Source organism: Chiloscyllium plagiosum, unplaced genomic scaffold (genome assembly GCF_037043375.1).
Source record: "Chiloscyllium plagiosum isolate Xiang-an unplaced genomic scaffold, Cpla_swu_hap1 HiC_scaffold_19, whole genome shotgun sequence".
NCBI lineage: Eukaryota > Metazoa > Chordata > Chondrichthyes > Orectolobiformes > Hemiscylliidae > Chiloscyllium > Chiloscyllium plagiosum.
In genome coordinates, this window is record NW_028270157.1 from 57,699,456 (window position 1) to 57,721,266 (window position 21,811).

At 41.4% G+C, this 21,811-nt stretch overlaps 1 protein-coding gene across 3 annotated transcripts in view; it reads right to left on the reverse strand.

Moving 5' to 3' along the window:
- pot1 (protection of telomeres 1 homolog) overlaps positions 1-21,811 on the reverse strand; it is a 332,035-nt gene that overhangs the window by 200,222 nt on the left and 110,002 nt on the right. For all 3 annotated transcript variants that reach the window (XM_043709133.2, XM_087997426.1, XM_087997427.1), the window contains exon 7: positions 18,354-18,468. In XM_043709133.2, coding sequence (XP_043565068.2) covers positions 18,354-18,468 — 115 coding nt within the window. The remainder of the gene's footprint in view (positions 1-18,353; positions 18,469-21,811) is intronic.

Here is a 21,811-nt window from a genome sequence, read left to right on the forward strand (position 1 = left end):
ACTGTTCTAGACAGTGATGGACACATTGAGTAAATGTAAGGAGGTGACAGACAGATTTTTATTTCGACATGGGTGGAAGGATGGGAAAGTGGAGCTGAGGCTGAGATGAGATCAGCCATGATCATCTAAAATGGCGGAGCAGGCTTGAGTGGCTGAACTGCCTATTCCTGCTCCTGTCTCTAATATATGTGGACGAGTTGGTTTAAAAAAAGCATATTCCTTCATTGCTATTCAGAATTTGGATGTACAAATCTTCTATGGGGTTAGTTAGAGCTTAAAGGCAGCAGATAACGACTGTTTAAAATTCTGCAAGTGTAGGCCTATCTCCTACCAGCAATCCATACTGTGTGAAACTTTAATTTTAAATTAATGTCTAAATGTACACCATAGATTTTCGCAAATGCTTTCTCTGGAAGCACACTAATTTTGTCTATGCAATTTTTTTTTAGGGCAGAGTGTTTTGAGACTCTGATGCTTAGTGTTGTACAAAGACAGAAATGTTGTCAATGAGAATAGAGAGGAATTGGCTTTCTACTTAAGTAACTGATGCTTACACAATGTCTTCAATGGAGATTCACCAGGTTAGATCCATATCTGCCTAAGACAGTTACCATATCTTCTTTCAATCATTTCTCCTGTCCTTCCTCAAAATTCCACCCTCAGTCCCTTCAAGCAGAGGCTTGGGGCAGCTTGGTGGCTCTGGGGTTAGCACTGCTGCCTCACGAATCCCAGGCGCACAGGTTCAATTCCAGCCTCGGGTGGCTGTCTGTGTGGAGTTTGCACATTCTCCCCATGTCTAAGTGCATTTCCTCTGGGTGCTCCAGTTTCCTCCCACAGTCTAAAGATGTGCAGGTTAGGTGGACAGGTCATAATAAATTGCCCCCAGTGTCCAGGGCTGTGCAGGTTGGTTGGATTAGCCATGGGAAATGCAGGGTTACAGGGATAGGGTAGAGGTGTCTGGGTGGGATGCTCTTTAGAGGGTTGGTGCAGTCCTGATGTGTCGAATGGCCTGCTGTCGGGATTCGATGATCTACACTTCCCTTTTGCAACATTAAGCAAGCATTGGGTCAGCTTCCATACAAATGTTGTTACTGTGACTCTCTGCTCCACGACCCCACTGCTCTCCTGTCTGACTATAATATTCAGCATCACGTTATGGCTGAGCTCAAACTCCTGCTGACTCAAACTTGGCAAGGCCAAAACTAATCAAATTGACACAGCAATCTGAGATTAGATTAGATTCCCTACAGTGTGGAAACAGGCCCTTCGGCCCAACAAGGCCACACCGACCCTCCGAAGAGCAACCCATCCAGACCCATTCCCCAACATTCATCCTTGACTAATGCACCTAACACCATGGGCAATTTAGCTCGGCCAATCCACCTGACCTGCAGATCTTTGCACTGTGGGAGGAAACCGGAGCACCCAGAGGAAACCCACGCAGACACGGGGAGAATGTGCAAACTCCACACAAACAGTTGTCCAAGGCGGTAATTGAACCCGGGTCCCTGGCGCTATGAGGCAGCAGTGCTAACCACTGAGCCACCGTGCTGCCTATGTAGATTATCCCCACGGCTCCTTAGTTTAAAAATGTGTTGCTGGAAAAGCGCAGCAGGTCAGGCCGCATCATAGGAACAGGAGAATCAACGTTTCGGGCATAAGCCCTTCTTCAGGAATCCTGAAGAATGGCTTATGCCCGAAACGTCGATTCTCCTGTCCCTTTGATGCTGCCTGACCTGCTGCGCTTTTCCAGCAACACATTTTTAAGCTCTGATCCCCAGCATCTGCAGTCCTCAACTTTCTCCACGGCTCCTTAGTGTCAGGCCAAAGCCAAGGAGGGACCAGGGTGTAGAACAGCCACAGGAAAGACCTGGATTTATACAGCACATTCCAAAACTTCAGGACCTCCCAGAGCACATTACAGCCAATAAAGTACGTCGCAACAAAGGCAATGTTTGAATCTATGCCCAAGATGCTCGAGTAGGCCATGAGTTTGGGAAGGAAATGCAACATCGTTTGAGATGGTCAGCCCGGTTTGGGAAGATTGATCAGGCATGACAGTGGCCTCGAGCCTCTAGCTTTAGCCTTAAGGCTGCAGTGATTGTTGTGCTGATACTAAACAGCAATGAATCCAGCACTGGAAAACGTGCCAAGAGCAAAGGCAAGGATCTGTTTAATTGGCTTATAAGTACAAATCTAATTGATAGCTAGCTAGTAGACAGCCAGAGGTAGATTTTGTTCAGGGTTGTAGAATAAGGGTGGAGGACACTAGCAAAGACAAAGGTATGCAAACTGCAAAGGAAATAAGCAATTATCAGATTGGCCTTGTTGCAGCTCATGAAGGGAGTTAACCCTTGCACAAAAGTGAGGATGAGGGGTTACCCCCTATTTGCTGAGTGACTTACCAGGCAGAATGAGATTTGAGTTCAGAGAAGAGGTGGAGAGGTCAAGGAAAGAGGTCACAGGAAAGCCTATAGAGATGAGTAGTTCCGCGAGGTGAACTTGGGAGAGCAATAAAGTCTTTGTAGTCCTTAACAGGATAAGAAACAAGGTGGCACAGATTTAAATTGATCTGGAAAAAGTCATAAATGTAACATTAAAAATAATCTTCTGCCCAGTGAGTGGTTCAGTGCTGGAACGCACCGCCTGGAAGGGTGGCAGAGACAGGCTCAATGAAGACATTCAGGGGGGCACTGGATGACTATTTGTGGTGTGTTAGTGCCATTCCCCAATAAGGCAACATGTGCATTTGGAAAGCCAATGAAGACACAATGGTCTAATTGGCCATCTTCTGTACTGAAACAGTTCTGATTTTCAGAAGCAGGGACAGGAATCACATTTGAGAATGAATTATCCACAAAGGAGTAAGTGCCACAGAAATATCAGGATAGTTAAAGAATTTTTTTTTTCTTAAGCATGTAACAGATCTCTCAAACAGCAATAAATTCCAATGTTAATAGGTTCATCAACCATGTTAGCTTCAATGTGATCCATTTTTATCTAACTCGAATGTGCACAAGGAGACAATAAGCAACCAGGTCAACAACACTTCGATAAATGTGAAGTTTATAGGATACAGCACTTGGAAACAATTAAACTGCATTTTTATTTAAGAGTCAGTTTTATTAACAGACAACTCTGACTGAACTGAGTGAAAAGAATTTCAGAATTAAATCTTTGGAAAATGAGAAGGCCATTTAGCCACGGAACCTATGGTTTTGAGAGTCACCTTGATATACAACAAAAAAAAACACACATTATGGAAAGCTTCTAATATCATTATATCTGACTCATAGTAAATCTCAGGCTAAAACCTGGCCCTGCTATGGTGCAATTGCATAATTCACTCCCAAAGTGCAAAGTTAGTTATCTTGGAAGTTAAACCCTCATGGCAGAACAATCACCTCCAATTTTCAATAATGTAATGTTATGTACAAAACATACATGCAAATTATACAAGTGCAATATTCACAACTTACCTACAGGTTCTGAGATTGCAAACAGACTGGGATGCCCAAAAAATTCGAATGCAGCTTGTGATTTCAGCTTTTGGTATTTTTTAATCCTCAAACTTCTCCTGAGACTGAAAGGGCTGCAGCTAGAGAAGATGCATTTCTTGCAATCCTGTCCTGAACACATTCATACAGTGGTGCGTGTGGCAAGGACAGCCCAAGCTCAACATGACAAAGTGGTAAAACTTTCATTGTTCAATTGTATAAGTGGTAAGGAATCGTACGGAAATCAGGAGTTGGAAAATTTCACTTCATTCTCAAATTATACACACATTTCACTTGCTTGTTCTGAACCATATCCTAATAATGCAGGCCCTTCTGTTGTCTTTGGCTTCTTGTTGCATATTTCCCAATTTTCTTTTCATGAAGTTCCTGCACTGCTCAATTTCCTTATCGCACTCATTGGAATGAATTCTCCTAATTGAAGCAGCTCACTGTTCCAGTATCGTTTGTTATTTTCTGCCTTCTTACTTCTAATTTAAATAATTCATTCTCCAAGTTGTTTTATAAAATGTTGCTATAGAATACTAAATATTGAACCAAACAACAAAGGTAGGTTACTTCATTCCAACAGTCCAAATATTTGTTATTTTACAGACCTGAAAAAATGATTAAAAATTAATCTGTCCTGCTAGATAAATGACCTGTATGCATAATCACATGACACTGGGTGCATGTGAAGTGTCACACACTTTGCTGGAATCCCACTTATAATCGAGTTGATGAAGATTATCATAATGACTGGCCACATTAATTAGTAAGGGCAACTTACCTTTTTTTCGATTAGATTAGATTCCCTACAGTTGGAAACTGGTCCACACCGACCCTCTAAAGAGTAACCCACCCAGACGCATTTCCCTCTGACTATTGCACCTAACACTATGGGCAATTTAGCATGGCCAATTCACCTAACCAGCACATCTTTGGACTGTGCGAGGAAACCGGAGCACCTGGAGGAAACCCACACAGAAACGGGGAGAATGTGCAAACTCTACACAGACAATCACTTGAGGCTGGAACCGAACCTGGGACCCTGGTGCTGTGAGGCAGCAGTGCTAACCACTAAGCCACCATGCCACGACTCTTCATGTCCCCTTAGACACAATAATACCTCATTGTTTATCTTTTTTCAAATCTAGGCAGTTTTAGCATTATGCCACACTGTTAATTATCTCAGTTTCATCCATAATTGAGCCTCAAACTCCCTATTACTTTCAGAATTCAGGAAAATATCAGAAAACCGAGTAAAGCTAAAAGTATCATTTCCCCATGGTGCATAATTTTCCAAGTGTATGTTGCTCAAATACATGTCAACCATTTAAGAATTCTTGGTCAGTGATGTGTCCCTGATGTAGCCTCCCTCAAAATCCTTGATTTGAGACTAAGTTAGCTCTCCCACTCACTCGACAGAAAGAACAGCTATTTTTAAATAGTCAATAGTCCTGCCTATTAATTATATAATGTCAACGGTCTCCAAAGTACCACAGGCAACATTCAGTAACATAATTAAGGCTGCATAGATTATTTCAAAACTGATCGTGCAAACAGAGAATAAGCACTTAAAGGTCAGGCCAGCAATCTGTCCTCAGATTATCAAACACATCAATATTATCTCACCAACTTAGCCTTTAACTTTATTAATTGATTGACACAGAAGAGACAAAGAGCTTAGATACCTCCAAATATTACTTCAGCAGGCTATATTTTTGTGTTTCCAATTGCTCAGAGTTGAAGTATCCCTCAATGAATCATACAGACTAGAGGTCACCTGAATCAGGGTTAAGTCTTGGTCTAAGCTTTGTCATCTTATCTGGAACACAGGCAGAGGCACTACAATTGGTTTCAGCACCTCTGTAACAAAATGGTGATAAACAATTCGGAGTCCCCACTGCTAATCACTAGCCAGTGAATTGAAACTCAAATATAAAAGTACTGACACTAGGTAAATATAGGTTATGTTGTTTTTTACAGTCAATGTCGAATACAAAATATCAATTCGTCATTTGGGCAAAATACTGCAAGCTGATTGGGAGCTGCTCATTCAATGAGAAAGTCTGGATTTGTGCCATTGCTTCAGAACCCTTAAGCAAACTTACAATGATGTCATGGAGGTGCACATCAATGAGTATAAATACCACAGAGTGGGTGGGGTTAGAACACCAGTCTGCACTGCCACTCTAGACTGACTGACACATATGAGCACAAGAACATGAATATACAAAGAAACATAGATTGTTCCCTATCTAGTGTAACTATAAGTCAGAGCCCGGTACATCAATGATTACCAGTATTTAGCAGTAATTAACAATAACTAACATTGAAGTTTAGGCCAGAAGACAGTTCTGGATTTTACCTCCATGGGAGGTCATAGCCTAGTGGTATTATCGCTGGACTGTTAATCCAGAGACTCAGGTAATGTTCTGGAGATCCAGGGTCGAATCCCAATAGGTAGAGTTTGAATTCAATAAAAATCTGGAATTAAGAGTCTTGTGATGACAATGAAACCATTGTCAATTGTCAGAAAAAACCCCATCTGGGTTCATTAACGTCCTTTAGGGAATGAAACTGCCATCCTTACCGTGGACTTCATGCGACTCCCACAGCAATATGGTTGACCCTGAACTGCCATCTGGGCAATTAGGAACGGGGAATATATGCTGGTCTAGCCAGCGACACCATCACCCTGTGAATGAATTAGACTGATTTAATCCTGCTTTGAACCAAAAGTCATAATGTGGTATCAAGCCGCATGAGAAAAGGCAGGACGATTGGTCAGAGTCAGAGCCGAAAACGCAATTAAACACGTCATGAAAAATGCATTCTGCTCATGTGATTCAACACGTTTTACCTGAGAGAGCGACTGGATGAGGCACTTCAAGCTTCTTTCAATGGTCCATAAAAATAATGAAAACGCTACACATGCAAACTGCCAATACACCTCAACTATACATTTGTCTGGACACAGATTTACAGGACATTCAATGCCCATAATCATGACATGTATTCCAGCTTGCAGGAATAATTGGAATGACCATTTGTAAGCATCATGTGTGCCATATGCTTCTCCAACATGTCCCTTAGGGATAGACAGCAAACTCCAAGCACAATGGAGAATGCTGCATCCTTAAGCATTCTCTCCTTGAGCACTGCTGACGTCAAGAAACTTTAAAATAGCTTGTATAAACATGAAGGCAAAGGCACAGTATTTATGTTCAATCACTTTCACTGTATCGTTTAAGAAAAACGAAGAGCAGCCTTTGTAGCTAAATCACTCCATCAACTTGACCTACAGCTTTGACTTAATGGATACCTTTCAAATGCAAAGCAGCTCTCTAATTATGGCCTGTAAAAATGATTAGAATCATTTACATGCCACACTTAGCATCAGAAACCTCTTCCTTGGGTGTCACTGAGGCACTGTGCCACCCACTGGCACCAGATGCAGCTGTTCACCCTGTGCCAACAAGGCACTATGGCATCTCCTCAACAAAACCCATCCGCACACTCAACATCTTCTCAGTGTCCCAGTCAGTCACTGGCACAGATAGGATACTGGGGCTCAGCGGTTAGCACTGCTGCCCCATAGCACCATGGACCCAGGTTCGATTCCACCCTCGGGTGACTGTGTGGAGTTTGCTTACTCCCCCAGTGGCTGCGTGGGTTTCCTCTAGGTACTCCAGTTTCTTACCACAGTCCAAAGATGTGCCGTTTAGGCGATTGGCCATGCTAAATTCCCCAGAGTGTCCTGGAATATGCAGGTTAGGCATAGAAATGCAGAGTTACAGGGATAGGGTGGGATGCTCTTCAGAGGGACAGGGTGGACTTGATGAGCTGAATGGCCTTCTTTTATTCGACGTTTCAAAATCCGACAAAAGATATCTAGAGGTTAAATGCAACTTTTTTCTGTACAAATCAACTCTCCAGTAAATTAGATTACGCCCAAACCTGATGTTAGACAACACTGGCATTTATTGCTAAAAGAACATAACAAACACCATGTCAGAACAGGGGCCCACAGCAGCGCGTGAAATGGTAATAGAAAATGGGTGAACTGGTTGAACAAGGCAGTACAGATTTAGCGAGAACACAGAACACAAAGTGACAATGTTAATTGATCATGCTCAGTAACAGCTTCCAGGATGAGAAGTCAAGCCCCGAGATTCAGTATGATTTTTTTTTTCTCTATCACACAGTCCAGTCCATCACGAAAACCAGTTTTCCATCCATCAACTCTGTCTACACTTCCCACTACACTGGGGAAGCCAACAAAACCAAAGACCCCTCACTACCCGGTTATACTGTCTTCCACCCTCTTCTATTGGACAGAAGATACAAAGGTTGGAAAACATGTACCAACAGATTCAAGAACAGCTTCTTCCCTGCTGTTATTAGATTTATAAATGGTCTGCTCATGTATAAGAGTTGATCTTTCTCTGCACCTTCTCTGCAGCTGTAACACTATATTCTGCATTCTGTTCTGTTACCCCGATGTATTTATGTAAGGAATGATTTGTCTGAATAGCATGCACAACAATTCTTGTCACACATACTGAGATATAGTGACAATAATAAATCAAATAAAATCTCTCTCTCTCCCTCAATACCTCACCCCTCCACTACCTTCCATCAAAGCTGGTGACCAATCTACTTTGTGCATTCTCATCTTACGCAGGTCAGTTGCCATTCTATCATGGGTTTCATCACATCATTCAATCACTTTCATCTCTCATGGTCTTTGACCCTTAGTCATCAGACAGCTCAACTTTCCTTTCTACTCCAGAATCAGACACTAGAAAAGTAATGCCATGCTCACTCGAATCAGTCGCATCATGTCTCACTAATTGTTATTCCTACACTTTGTGTCACCTGAATCAGCATAGTTTAAAAAGTTGCAATCAGGATGTTCACAAGATGGGTATGGTAGGACTGAGGGATGGGGGTGGGCTGTCACAGTGTCATGAGATTTTTTTAATTCATCACATTCCTGCTTTTATTGACCTACATCTGCTGCTGTGTGCAAATGAAGACTGGCTTTGCACTGCATCTTTCTGGGCAGCTGACACAGCCCTTTCTGATTTCTGAACATAGGGTCCCAGGAATATCAACGACTGAATTACATCAGCTCTGTTGCACCTTCCAGGTAAGATTCAACACCCAAATGGCGAAACCACTTGACAAGATGAGAAACGTACTTTGCTGTGATTATAAGTGAACTGTAAGGGTTATCTTCCTTTCCTGCTTGTGTTCATGTGCAGTTCATGCAAAGGGTCCATACATGTGCCAAGGCCTCATTTAAAGAGAGGGAGTTTTACATTTTAGGACCCATTTTTGTCCACAGCAATGAAGAGGAGGAAGTATGGATCTCAAAGGCAACAGTGCCATATATTGTTAAATACACAGTGGGACATGAGGATTATTACCTGAATCGAGCAAGTCAGCCAGTCCCACCTGAAAAGAGGCCACAAAAGACAATCGAAGAAAAAGGGAGAAAATAAACTTTTGAGGGTAAACTTTTGCAAGTAATATCCAAACAGATAGCAAGAGCCTCTTTAAAATATGAAAAGGAAAAGAGAAGCTAATGTGAACGCAGGCATATTCGAGAATGACACTGGGGGGTGGGGAATAATAATGGGGAACCAAGAAATAGCAGAGGAGTTGAATAAATAATAGACATCAGTCTTCACATTAACAGCATTCTGAAATCACTAGATAATCAAGGGGTAAAATGAAGAGAGGAAATAAATACAACAACTATCACTGGAGAAGTGCAAGGGATCCTAATGGGTCAAAAGACCAAAAGGTCCCCTAGACATGAAGGGAAGCATCTCAGTCTATTAAAGGAAGAAGCTAAAAACTCACTGCAGTAGTCATAATAACCTTCTAAGAATCCTTAAATTTTGGAAAAGTCCCAGAGATTGGAAAATTTCCAATACAACATTTTTATTTATAAAAACAGAAAAAATAGGTTACTTTTTGTAGGCCAGTTAACGTAAAATCTGCTTTTGGGAACATAGTAAAGTCAATTATAAATAGTGTAATTGCCAAGCATTTAGAAAGAGATAATATGAGAAAGCAAAATCAGTGCAGCTTCAAGGGGAAATCATTTCTGACAAAATTACTAGAATTCTCTGAGGAGGATAGATAAAGGAGCAGCAGCGGATGTAACAAATTTGGATTTACAAAAGGTGTTTGATAAGGAACCTCGCATTAGGCTCTTTAATAAGATATGAACTCATGGTATCGGAGGAAGCACATCAGATGAGGATTGGCTAATTAATAAAGAAGAGTTAGAATGTGGAGTATTTTCAGGAATTGCAGCCTGTAACTAGTAATGGCCACAGGAATTAGTGCTGGGATCTCAATTTTTACAATATATATTAATGACTCAGATAAGGAAAGTAAATGTAGTATCGCTCAGTTTATGGATGACACAAAAAAGGTGGGAAGGCAAGTGGTGAGGATGACAGAGTCGGTAGAGGGATATAGACATAAAGCAAGTAGGCAAAAACTTGGCAGATGGGAATAAAATGTAAGGCTATGCACTTTGGAAAAATTGAGGAGTTAAGTATTAACTACATGGAAAAAGACTGCAGAACAGAGGGAGTTGGGATTCACCATCCATCAATCACAAAGAGCCAGCATCCAAGTTCAGTGGTTAATAGGGAACACAGTGAAGTACTGGCTTTTATTTCAAAGTGAATGTAGTATAAAAATAAGAAGATATGCTGAAACTATACAAAATATTAAATGAGACCACAATTTAGACATATTCAAGGATGAAATAGACAGATTTTTAATCAGTAAGGTTACGAAAGGACATAAGGAAAAGACAAGAAAGCAGAGTTGAGAATTATCACATCAGTCATAATCTCACTGAATGACAGAGCAAACTGATGGGCTGAATGGTCTACTAATGCTCCTCTGTCTCATGGTGCATGATCGGTTACAAGTGTACACATGTCATACCCCACTAATTTGAAGCCTTAGGTGGTAATGTTGTAGCATCTGAATTTAATCTCTCCCTAAGTCTTTCTTCCTAGCTGGTAAGATTCAAAACTCCCAATTGAACTCACAACAAGAAAATCAAGCTCCACGTCACCTAAAAATGTCAACACACCAAAGGAAGGAAGGAAAATTGGCCAAGTCAAAGCTGAATTTCTGTCAACAGTTCCAATTAACATCTTCATTCTTCAAGGAGCCACTCTTTAACTCACCTATCAAATACATGAAAGCGCCCACAAGAAATTATTCCAATCGTGAAATTTTAAGTTTTCCTCTGGTAATCACGATGATATGATTCCTCAGTGTGTCACACTGTCTGGCTATTACATTCTGCTGAATTTTACCTACCATGTTACATCCTGCATGTAACTGAGAAAGGCAAACAGTCAATTCTCCTACAGGAGAAACAAAGCTAATGAGAACTGACTTCGGCACTGAACGTGCCCTCCAGGTTATCCCAAATTTAATCAGAACACGCCATCTGGAACACAATGGGTAATGTCACATTTGCCCTTATGCATTCAGATCATGTGGTGGTCAATCGAGAGCCTGAAAATTATGAAATAAAAAGATTTTGCAGAAGGCTATAAAGTTAATTAGGTCCCAGACAACTCATTTTCCACCTTCTGTAATGTCATGCACTTTCAGGGGAATCGTCAACCCTGAGAAAGAATGGGTTTGGGATTAGTGGAACGTAAAGCATTTTAAGCCTTAAATCCTTCCACCACATTTGAACTGAGCCAGGGTCATGGGGCTGGCAAGCAATCCGCTCATCAAAGTATTTTAATCAGGCTGCACGCATCAGATTTTCATTTCAGTTCAAGGATTAATATTAATCTTGGGAAATCTGCCATCGAAAAGGTTAGTGGGGGTGTTGGTGGGGATCAGTTGCCTGGATGAACTAAGTGCCTTTCTTACATGACTCGTGGACAAGGAGCAGCAGAAACAAATCTATTTCTCTTGCCACACCTAACACACTCAGCCCTCATGCTAACAATCCATTCTCTCCCGCACACCTCCGGCTTCCCAGGGATGGGACCATAAGACATAGGAGCAGAAGTTAGGCCATTCAGCCCATCGAGTCTGCTCCGCCATTCAATCATGGCTGATAGGTTTCTTAAGTGGCAAAAGTGAGTACTGCAGATGCTGGAGGAGACCAGAGTCAAGATTAGAGTGGTGCTGAAAAAGCACAGCAGGTCAGGCAGTATCTGAGGAGCCGGAAAATGAATGCCTCGGCCAAAAGCCCTTCATCAGGAATTCTTGAGGGGCTTTTGCCCGAAACAACAAATTTCCTGTTCCTCGGATGCTGCCTGACCTGCTGTGCTTTTCCAGCACCAGTCAAAATTTGACTCTGATACGTTTCTCAACTCCATTCTCCCACTTTCTCCCTGTAACCCCTGATCCCCTTGACACTCAAGAACCTATCTATCTCCACCTTAAATGTACTCAATGACCTGACCTCCACAGCCTTCTGACATAGATTCACTACTCTTTGGATAAAGAAGTTTCTGCCTATTTCCGTTCTGAAAGGTCTTCCCTTTATTCTAAGGTTGTGCCCTGGGGTCAGTCTCTCCTACCACTGGAAACATCTTCCCAACATTTACTCTGTCCAAGCCATTCAGTATTCAATAAGTTTCAACTAGATCCCCCCTCATCCTTCTAAACTCCATTGAGTATAGACCCAGAGTCCTCATGTATTCCTTGTATGGTAAGCTTTTCATTCCTGATCCCTCCATTCCATGATCATTGGGTGCAATTTGCAATCTTTGGGATGTGGGCAGCATTGGCTAGACCAGCATTTATTGCTCATCTGTAACTGTCCCTGAGAAGGTGATGGCAAATTGCCTTCTTCAAGTACTGTAGCCCTCGAGGTGTGGGTGCTCCCACATTGCTGTTAGGAAGTGTACTCCAGGACTCTGACCCCACATGAGTGAAGGAATAGTGACATAATTACAAGTCAGGGCCATGTGTGGTTTGGAGGGGAACTTGTTGGTGGTGGTGCTCCCAGGCATCAGTGGTGGTCTTGTCCTTTTCGAAGAGACAGAGTGTGGGCTCTTGGTAAACACTGTCAGAGGAGTCTACTTGAGTCGTTGCTGTGCATGTTGTAGATGGTACACTCTGATGCCACAATACATTGGTGGTGAAGGGCATGAGTGTTGCAGGTGGTGAATTGGGTGCCAATCAGGAGGACAGCTTTCTGGATGGTGTCAAGTTTGAGTTGCATCCATCCAGGCAACTGGGGAGTATTCTATCACTGACTTGCGTCTTGAGCAGCAAGGAGCTGAGTTATTCACTGCAGAATTCCCAGCCTCCGATCTGCTCTTGTAGCCCAATGTTCATATGGTTGAAAAAAAAGAATCATGGAAGCTGGAAATTTCAAACAAAAACAGAAGTAGCTGGAGAAACTCAGGAGGTCTGGCAGCATGTCTGGACAGAAAGCAGAGTTAACATTTTGGGTCCAGCAATCCTTCTTCAGAACTCAGCGACCCACTTCTGAAGCAGGATCACTGGACCTGAAACATTAACTCTGCTTACCTGCCAACTTTCTCCAGCAATTTGTTTTTTTTTGGCAATTTGTATGGCTGCACCAGTTCAGCTTTTGGTCAATGGTAACTCTCAGGAGGTTGACATTATGGGGTGAGGGGTGGATTCAACAATGGTCCTGTCAATAAACATCTAGGGGAGATAGTTAGATTCCAGCTTATTAGAGATGGTCTTGCCTGGCACATGTGCAACCAATGTAACCAATGATAACTTTGTGGGAAAGTCACAATAAACCTAGAGAAAAGGCTTCCATTTGCTAGGGAATCCAAACCTAACAGTCATCAATATAAAGTAGACACTACTAAAACTAATAGAAATGTTTTTAACAGGAATCACTTAGAATCTGGAAGGGAGGAGATGAGGTCATAGAGTCATACAGCACAGAGTCATGTCCTTTGCCCAAACTGCTCCATGCCAACCAAAATGTCCATCCACACTAACCCCATTTCCCTGCACTTGGCCCATATCCTTCTAAACCTTTCCTATCCATGTATTTATCCAAATGCCTTTTACATGTTGTTAATGTACCCACCTCAACCACCTCTGTTGGCAGCTCATATGTGTACCACCCTCAGTGTGTTTAAAAAAAAGTTGCCCCTCAGGTTCCCTTTAATTCTGTCCCCTCTAACCTTAAACTGATGTCCTCTCGCCTTCGATTCCCCAACCCTGGGGAAAAGACTGAGTTTATTCACCGTAATTAAGCCTCGCATGCTCTTAGACACTTCTATAAGATCCGCCCTCAGTCTCCTACATTCTAAAGAAAAATGTCCTAGCTTGTACAACCTCTTTCTAAAGCTCAGACCATTGATTCCTGGCAAAATCCTTGTAAATTTCTTCTGCACTCTTTCCAGTTTAATAACATCCTTCCTATAGCAAGGTGACCAAAACTGACCACAATACTCTAAGTGCAGCCTCACTAATGTTCTGTACAACTGCAACATAACTTCCTAACTTCTACACTCAATGTCCTGACTGATGAAGGCCTATGTGCCAAAAGCCTTCGTCACTGCCGTGTCTACCTGTGACTCCACTTTCAGAGAACTGTGAACCTGAACTGCAAGGTCCCTCTGTTCCACTACACTCCTTAAAACCCGAACATTTACAATGAAACTTCTACCTTGATTTGACTTTCCAAGATGCAAGAGCTCACACCTATCTGTCTTAAACTCCATTTGCCATTTCTCAGCCCACTTCCCCAGCTAATCAAGGCCCTGCTGCAATTTCTGATAGTCTTCCTAACTGTCCACGGTGCCGTCTATTTTAGTGTCATCGGCAAACTGATTAATTATGCCTTGTGCATTCTCATCCAAATCATTGATATAGATAACAAACAGTAATGGGCCCAGCACTGACCCCTGAGGCACACCATTAGTCACAGGTCTCCAGTCCAACAAGCATCCTTCCACTGTTACCCTCTGCTTACTACCATCAAGTCAATTGTGTATCCAATTTGCCAGCTTGCCTTGGATTCCATACGATCTAACTTTCCAGAGCAGCCTACCATGTGGAACCTTATCAAAGGCCTTACTGAAATCCATATAGACCATGTCTACCGTCCTGCCCTCGTCAACCTTCCTGGTCACTTCATCAAGGAACTCTAACAAATTTGCGAGGTATGATGTTCCACTCACAAATCCATTCTGCATATTCCTAAACAAACCCAGTCTTTCCAAATGCATTTATATATCTTATCTCTCAGACTCTTCTCAAGTAACTTACCTACCACAGATGTTAAGCCTACTGGTCTATCCATTCCCAGGCTTTTCTTTATAGTCCTTCTTGAATAATGGCACAATATTCGCTACAATCTTCCAGGACCTCACCAGTGACTAACGATGATACAAAAATATCAGCCAGGGCCCCCACAATTTCTTCTCTGGCCTCTTGCAGCATTCTTGGATATATCTGGTCAGGACCAGGAGATTTATCCACCTTCACACATTCTAATATATCCAACACCTCCTCTACTGTGATATGGACTTCCCCCAAGATATCACCACTAACTACCCCAAGTTCCTAAGTCTTCATGACTTTCTCCATGATAAACACAGAGAAATATTCATTGAGAACCTTGCTCATCTCCTGCAGTTTTGTACATACATATTCACTTTGGTCCTTGAGGGGTCCTATTCTCTCTCCAGTTATTCGTTTTCCTGTAATATACTTAAAGAACCTTTTTGGATTCACCCTAACCTCTCAGCCAAGGCTATCTTGTGCCCCCTTTTTTGCCCTCCTGACTTCTTTCTTTAGTAAACTCCTGGATTCCCTGTATACCTCCAGGGATTCGCTTGATCCCAACTGCCCAGACCTGAGCCGCACCTCCATCTTTTTTTTCTGGTCAAAGCCTCAATATCTCTTGTCATCCAGGGTTTCCAATTCCGGTGAACCTTGCCCTTCACCCTCACAGGAACATATAGACCTTCAACTCTCACTATCTCACTTCTAAAGACCTCTCACTTGCCGGCAGTGCCTTTCCCTGCAAACAAATTCCTCCAATCAACCCCTGCAAGCTCCTGTCTAGTTTCATCAAAATTCACCTTGCCCCAATTTCAAACTCGAACCTGTGGACCAGTTTTGTCCCTTTCCATAACTATTTTAAAATTCATAAAATTATTGTCACTGGTCCCATAATGCTCACCTCATTCACCTGTCTTGCCTCATTTCCCAAGAGTAGGTTAAGTTTTGCCCTTTCCCAGGTAGGAACCACTACACACTGCTTGAGGAAACCTTCTTGATTGCACTTATCAAATTTCACCCCATCTAAACCCTTAATGCTCTGGCAGTCTCAGTCTATGTTGGGAAAATTAAAATCCCCTACTAGGATAACCCAATTTCTCCTGCAAGTCTCCCCTCTCTCCCTGCATATTTGCTCCTCTAATTTCCGTTGACTATTTGGGGGCCTATAGTACCACCTCAATAATGCCACCATCCCCTTGTTATTTCTTAGCTCCACCCACAAAGCCTCACTCGACAACCCTTCATCTCTGATTACTGCTGTGATACTTGCTTTAATTGCAATTCCCCCTTCCCTCCTTCCACCAGGTCTGTCCTGCCTCAAGCACCTGTACCCTGGCACATTAAGCTGCCAGTCCTGTCCCTCCCTAAGCCATGTTTCTATATTGGCTATAATATCCCAGTCCCATGTACTTATCCATGCCATGAGTTCATCAGCCTTCGGTGTCAGCCCTCTTACATTGAAACAGATGCAATTTAATTCAACAGGCATTCCTTGCTCCCTTTTGCGTTCTAACCTGACCTGTCTCCTCACTTTACTACTTCTGATTACTGTATCTCCTTCCAGCCTCGCACTTGCCTCCCTGCTGTTGAGGACCCGACACCCCTGCCAACCTCCTATCTAGAATAGTGACATTTAAGGCAAATCTAGGCACATATGAGAAAGAGAGTAGAATAGAGATGTATTGATAGAATGCAATGAATTGGGGATTGTGGGTTTGCAGAGGTCATCATTTATGACATAAACCATGGCCATTTGGGTTGAATGACCTGTTTCGGCACTGTACAATCTATATAACTGTCTGTACAGGAGTTTCAAGCTGTATTCTGAGGAAGGGTCACTGGACCCAAAATGTTAACTCTGATTTCTCTCTACAGATGCTGCCTGACCTACTGAGATTTCTGCTTTTGTTTCTGATTTCCAGCATCCACAGTTATTTCAGTTTCTATCATGTATTTTATAGCATGTTCCAGTGCTGCTCCGAGATACAGCTAAAACAACAGCCCATGTCTGTAAATATTTGCAATAGCTTAACTTCTTCCAAGTGAAGATGTAGACCACAAGCATTTAATGGTTTTTAAATTAATATTAAATCCTGATTGTTGGGAGCAAAAACAAATGTGAGCACTCATAAGAGTCATAATTTGATGAGTAGACATTAATAAAATGTCATATTTCATGAAGATATTCAATGCATAAGAGATAAATAAGTGACCAAAGTTTTTAACAGGCTGCTATTAAAGAAAAACATAGGTAAAAAAGCATCTGGTATCTTGCTTTCAACAGCATATGGCAAATCACACACACTGCCTTACAATTTGCCTATAAATGAAGGGTAACTACATATTCATTTTAAACACCTCACCTCCCAGTTACACTCATGTATTTCTTCCCATTAATTAGACTTGCAATAAAATGTGGGCACATCTTAGCCGTACAGAGAACCAAAGTATCAGAAGAGGCTATTGAATGGATAGAAACTGCTCATTTTACTTATTAACTCTATTTTTAACACTTTGTAACACTATTCCTTCACTGTCACAGTATTAAAACCATGCAATTTCCTCATTAACCGTGCTGCGAGTGCACCTATATGATATGGACTACATTGCTTTAAGAAGGTAGCTCATCACCCCCTTCACAAGGGCAATTAGGGATAGGGAACAAATGTTGGTCTTTGGAAAGGTTCAGAGGAAGAATCATACTTGACTTGAAACATTAATTCTGTTGTACTCTCTCCACAACTACTGACAGAGCTGCTGACTATTTTCAGCTCTTACATATGAACTCATCAAACTGCTCAAACAGTAAGAGAGAAATTCTATTTAAAAAAAACGCTGAGCAGCAGTTATTAAACCATGTAAAAATACAATGTAAAACAAATGTATTCTTATTTTTACTTTCAACCATGAATGTAATTTTTTTTAATGACAATGTTGATTTGATTGTACACAGCTCCACATTTATTACATTTTTAATTTACCTTGCTCAACCCTTTGAGCATATCCAATGGATGCATTTGAGACACTGGGAGCCTTTGTGAATAGTACATACATTTATAGTAGACTAAGACAAATATCATTAGTGATAAGCTTCAGCCTCGAATAAACTACAAAACGAGGGACTCTTGACAAAACAACACTGAAGGACAAGCAGAGATCTGATCGAGGAGTTCCAATTTAGAAGGAATTTTGAAAATGCAAACAAAAAGAACACATTTTAATTGTTCGATGAGTCAGTCACAAGAGGTTACTTGTTAGAAAGTGGGATGCATTATTATAAACAATGATGAAGCAGAATGCAAAGTAGCTTTTAAAATCAAAATAGATAAATCAAGAAACAGAAGATTTTGGAAGATGAAATGGATGCTGCATTCAGTCAGCTGATACTGATATGACAGTCAGATTACGAATCCTTCAGTGCTTCATTCTCATTCTCCCTTAACCATGCACAATGTATATGCATCTATATTATGCTCACATACTCCCAAAACAAGCAATTGTGCACTTTTAATTAGTTTGCAAATTTTGGCCACGTGTCAGTCATACGTTTTTACCTACCTGTTCCTTTGCTGCGATATGGAGGCTTGAAGAATTTAACAACACCATACACATTCACAGTGATTCCATCTTTGACTTTATTTAGCGGTATATAAGTGTAATCATGCATTCTGATCTGCAAAAGACATTAAAATAAAACATATCACAACAGATGGGAATTATTCAGCAAAAATTAATGGGGAATGCAGACTTAAAAAGAGATTTTGGTTATAGGCTATTTCTTATATACCCCGGTTGATATGGGATCACAAAGGTAATTCTATTATGACAGGAAAATGCAACCACCTTGCTCTGCACACAGCTGCTCATTACCTTTTAGTGCAAAAGCCACATGAACTAACATAAAACCACATAATGAACCTTGAGGAACAGGATAATTAAAAAAAACTAGTCAAAGCTATTGATCAATAAAAGAAATAAAAAATCAAGAGCCCCTAGCAGTTTCAGAGATCTAAGCAGGACTCGTTATTTACCGAGCATGTTCATTCTCACTATTAGCTCCAAAACTGATAAATCCGCGTATTTATTTAAAGCTTTTGAGTATTACAAGAATGACGTTCACACTCAGTTTCCCGAGAAATCATCCAAATACTTTTAAAAAAAATAAACTCTCACTTAAGATTCTAAAAATGAACTTAAAAAAACCCCATAACCGAGAAATTAACCTGATTTCATTTCCCTGACCATCGATTTATAACGTGCATGACATGCACTTCAAATGATGGAGAGGCTTTTGAAGATACTTGAATCATTAAACAATAATAAAAAGAGGCATTGAGTGGTTGCACTTGCCCACTGTGGTGGATTCTCTCCTAACCCTCTGCTAGAAAGGAATCCCTTCACTTATCCAATGCCTTTCACCACCACAGGCCATTTCAAAGTGCTTGACAGCTAAGGATTTTTGAAGTACAGTCACTGTCATAAAGTAGAATCATGGCAGCCAATTCATACGCACCAAGTTCTCAAATAATAATCCAATCAAGTAACTTGGTGAGCTGAGTTAAGAGATAAACATCGGGCAAAACATCAGGGAGAATTCATGTGCTCTTCTTCACATAGTCACAGAAAGCCTCAGTTTAACATTTCATCCAGAGATGGTACCTAACACTGCACTGATGTCGAGTGAAACTCCAACCTATAATCTTCTGTCTCAGGAGCAGATGCTACCACTGAACCATGGACGACCCTCTCCATGGTCTGAAAACCATCCTTGCCCGAGTTGAGGAATTACTAGCTTGTGCTTCTTTCTGTAAAGTTTGAACATCAAGTACACAACTGCCAACTCCACTGACAAAGGGGGTGAGTAGACGCAAAAGAAAAGATGAGATTATAGCACTTTTTTCCTTTAGGTATTCCAAAAGCAGTAATCCAAGCCCAAACCTGACAGAGTAGATAATGATAAAGTCTGTGCTTGTAATTTTCACCTGACTGTCTGTAATGACCAGTTCCTCCTCACTACTACACCAATATAACACTTTTTGTTTTTCACTTATATCCTAACAGCAAAACATTGTTCAATATGCGTTAAATGAAAAGTGATATTGGTCTCCCTTAAGAAAAGACTGAATTTTTAATTTCTCTATTTTCTAATTTTTTTCCCCTAAGAATTGTACTGAAAAACTGTACCTAGGTACCTTGTATCTAAGATTGCGCCATTAAGTGGTGACTTGCAAACTTTTCACTGTATCCTTTTGAATACAGGTAATTCAATTCAATTCAAAAAGATGGGTCATCTTGCTGCATCTTAACCTGAATTTACAGTTTCTAAATAAGGCAAAAAGGATTTGTTTCAACGGATTGCTTTTGTGACATATTTGCTCCTAAGGCGATCATTATTTATACTCATTAAAACTGGAAATAAATAGTGCTTTTAATTAATCAGGACATTGCCCATCTACCAACTGTTACAATCCAATACAATGAAAGCATTAAGGGCTTGCTAATGCCACAAGCAAAACAAGATGACAGGTACTTTGAAAAAACAGCTGGTATTCTGAAGTTTCTCCTCAAAATGCATATCCATGTATGTTCACTTAGAGTCTTAGAGATGTACAGCACAGAAAAAGATCCTTCGGTCCAACTCATCCATGCTGACCAGATATCCCAACCCAATCTAGTCCCACATGCCGGCAACCGGCCCATATCCCTCCAAACCCTTCCTATTCATATACCTATCCAGATGCCTTTTAAATGTTGCAATTGTACTAAACTCCATCACTTCCTCTGGCAGCTCATTCCATACACATACCACCCTCTGAGTGAAAATGTTGCCCCTTAGATCTCTTTTATATCTTTCCCCTCTCACCCTAAACCTATGCCCCCTAGTTCTGGACTCCCCCACCCCAGAGAAAAGACTTTGTCTACTTATCCTATTCATGCCCCTCATGATTTTATAAACCTCTATAAGGTCGCCCCTCAGCCTCCGACGTTCTACGGAAAACAGCCCTGGTCTATTCAACCTCTCGTTATAGCTCAAATCCTCCAACCCTGGCAACGTCCTTGTAAATCTTGTCTGAACCCTTTCAAGTTTTTTTACCACATGTATCTCTGAATTCGGAGCAGGATGAGGTAATTCAGCCACTCAATCTGCTCTGTCATTTGATATAATTCTAGCTGCTCTGACTGCAGCCTCAATCCCATATTCCTGCTTACCCCTGGTACCATTTGACCACATTGCTAGTCAAGAATTTATCCACAGCTACCTTTAAAATATTTAATGACCTCTCCCCCTTCACCGATCTCGGTGGAAGAGCGTAGACATGATCTACACGGGCTTCAGTAAGGCATTCGACAAGGTTCCCCATGGGAGACTGGTTAGCAAGGTTAGATCTCATGGAATACAAGGAGAACTAGCCATTTGATACAGAACTGGCTCAAAGGTAGAAGACAGACGGTGATGGTGGAGGGTTGCTTTTCAGACTGGAGGCCTGTGACCAGTGGAGTGCCACAAGGATAGGTGCTGGGTCCACCACATTTCGTCATTTATACAAATGGTTAGGTTATGAGCATAAGTGGTATAGTTAGTAAGTTTGCAGATGACACCAAAATTGGAGGTGTAGTGGACAGCTAAGGAGGTTACAAATTACAATAGGATCTTCATCAGATGGGCCAATGGGCTGAGGAGTGACAGATGGAGTTTAATTTAGATAAATGTGAGGTGCTGTATTTTGGGAAAGCGAATCTTAGCAGGATTTATACACTTAATGGTAAGGTCCTAGAGAGTGTTGCTGAACAAAGAGACCTTGGAATGCAAGTTCATAGTTCCTTGAAGATGGAGTCACAGGTAGATAGGATAGTGAAGACGACGTTTGGTATGCTTTCCTTTATCGGTCAGAGTATCGAGTACAGGAGTTGGGAGATCATGTTGAGCTGTACAGGACATTGGTTAGGCCACTGTTGGAATATTGTGCAATTCTGGTCTCCTTCCTATCGGAAAGATGTTGTGAAACTGGAAAGGG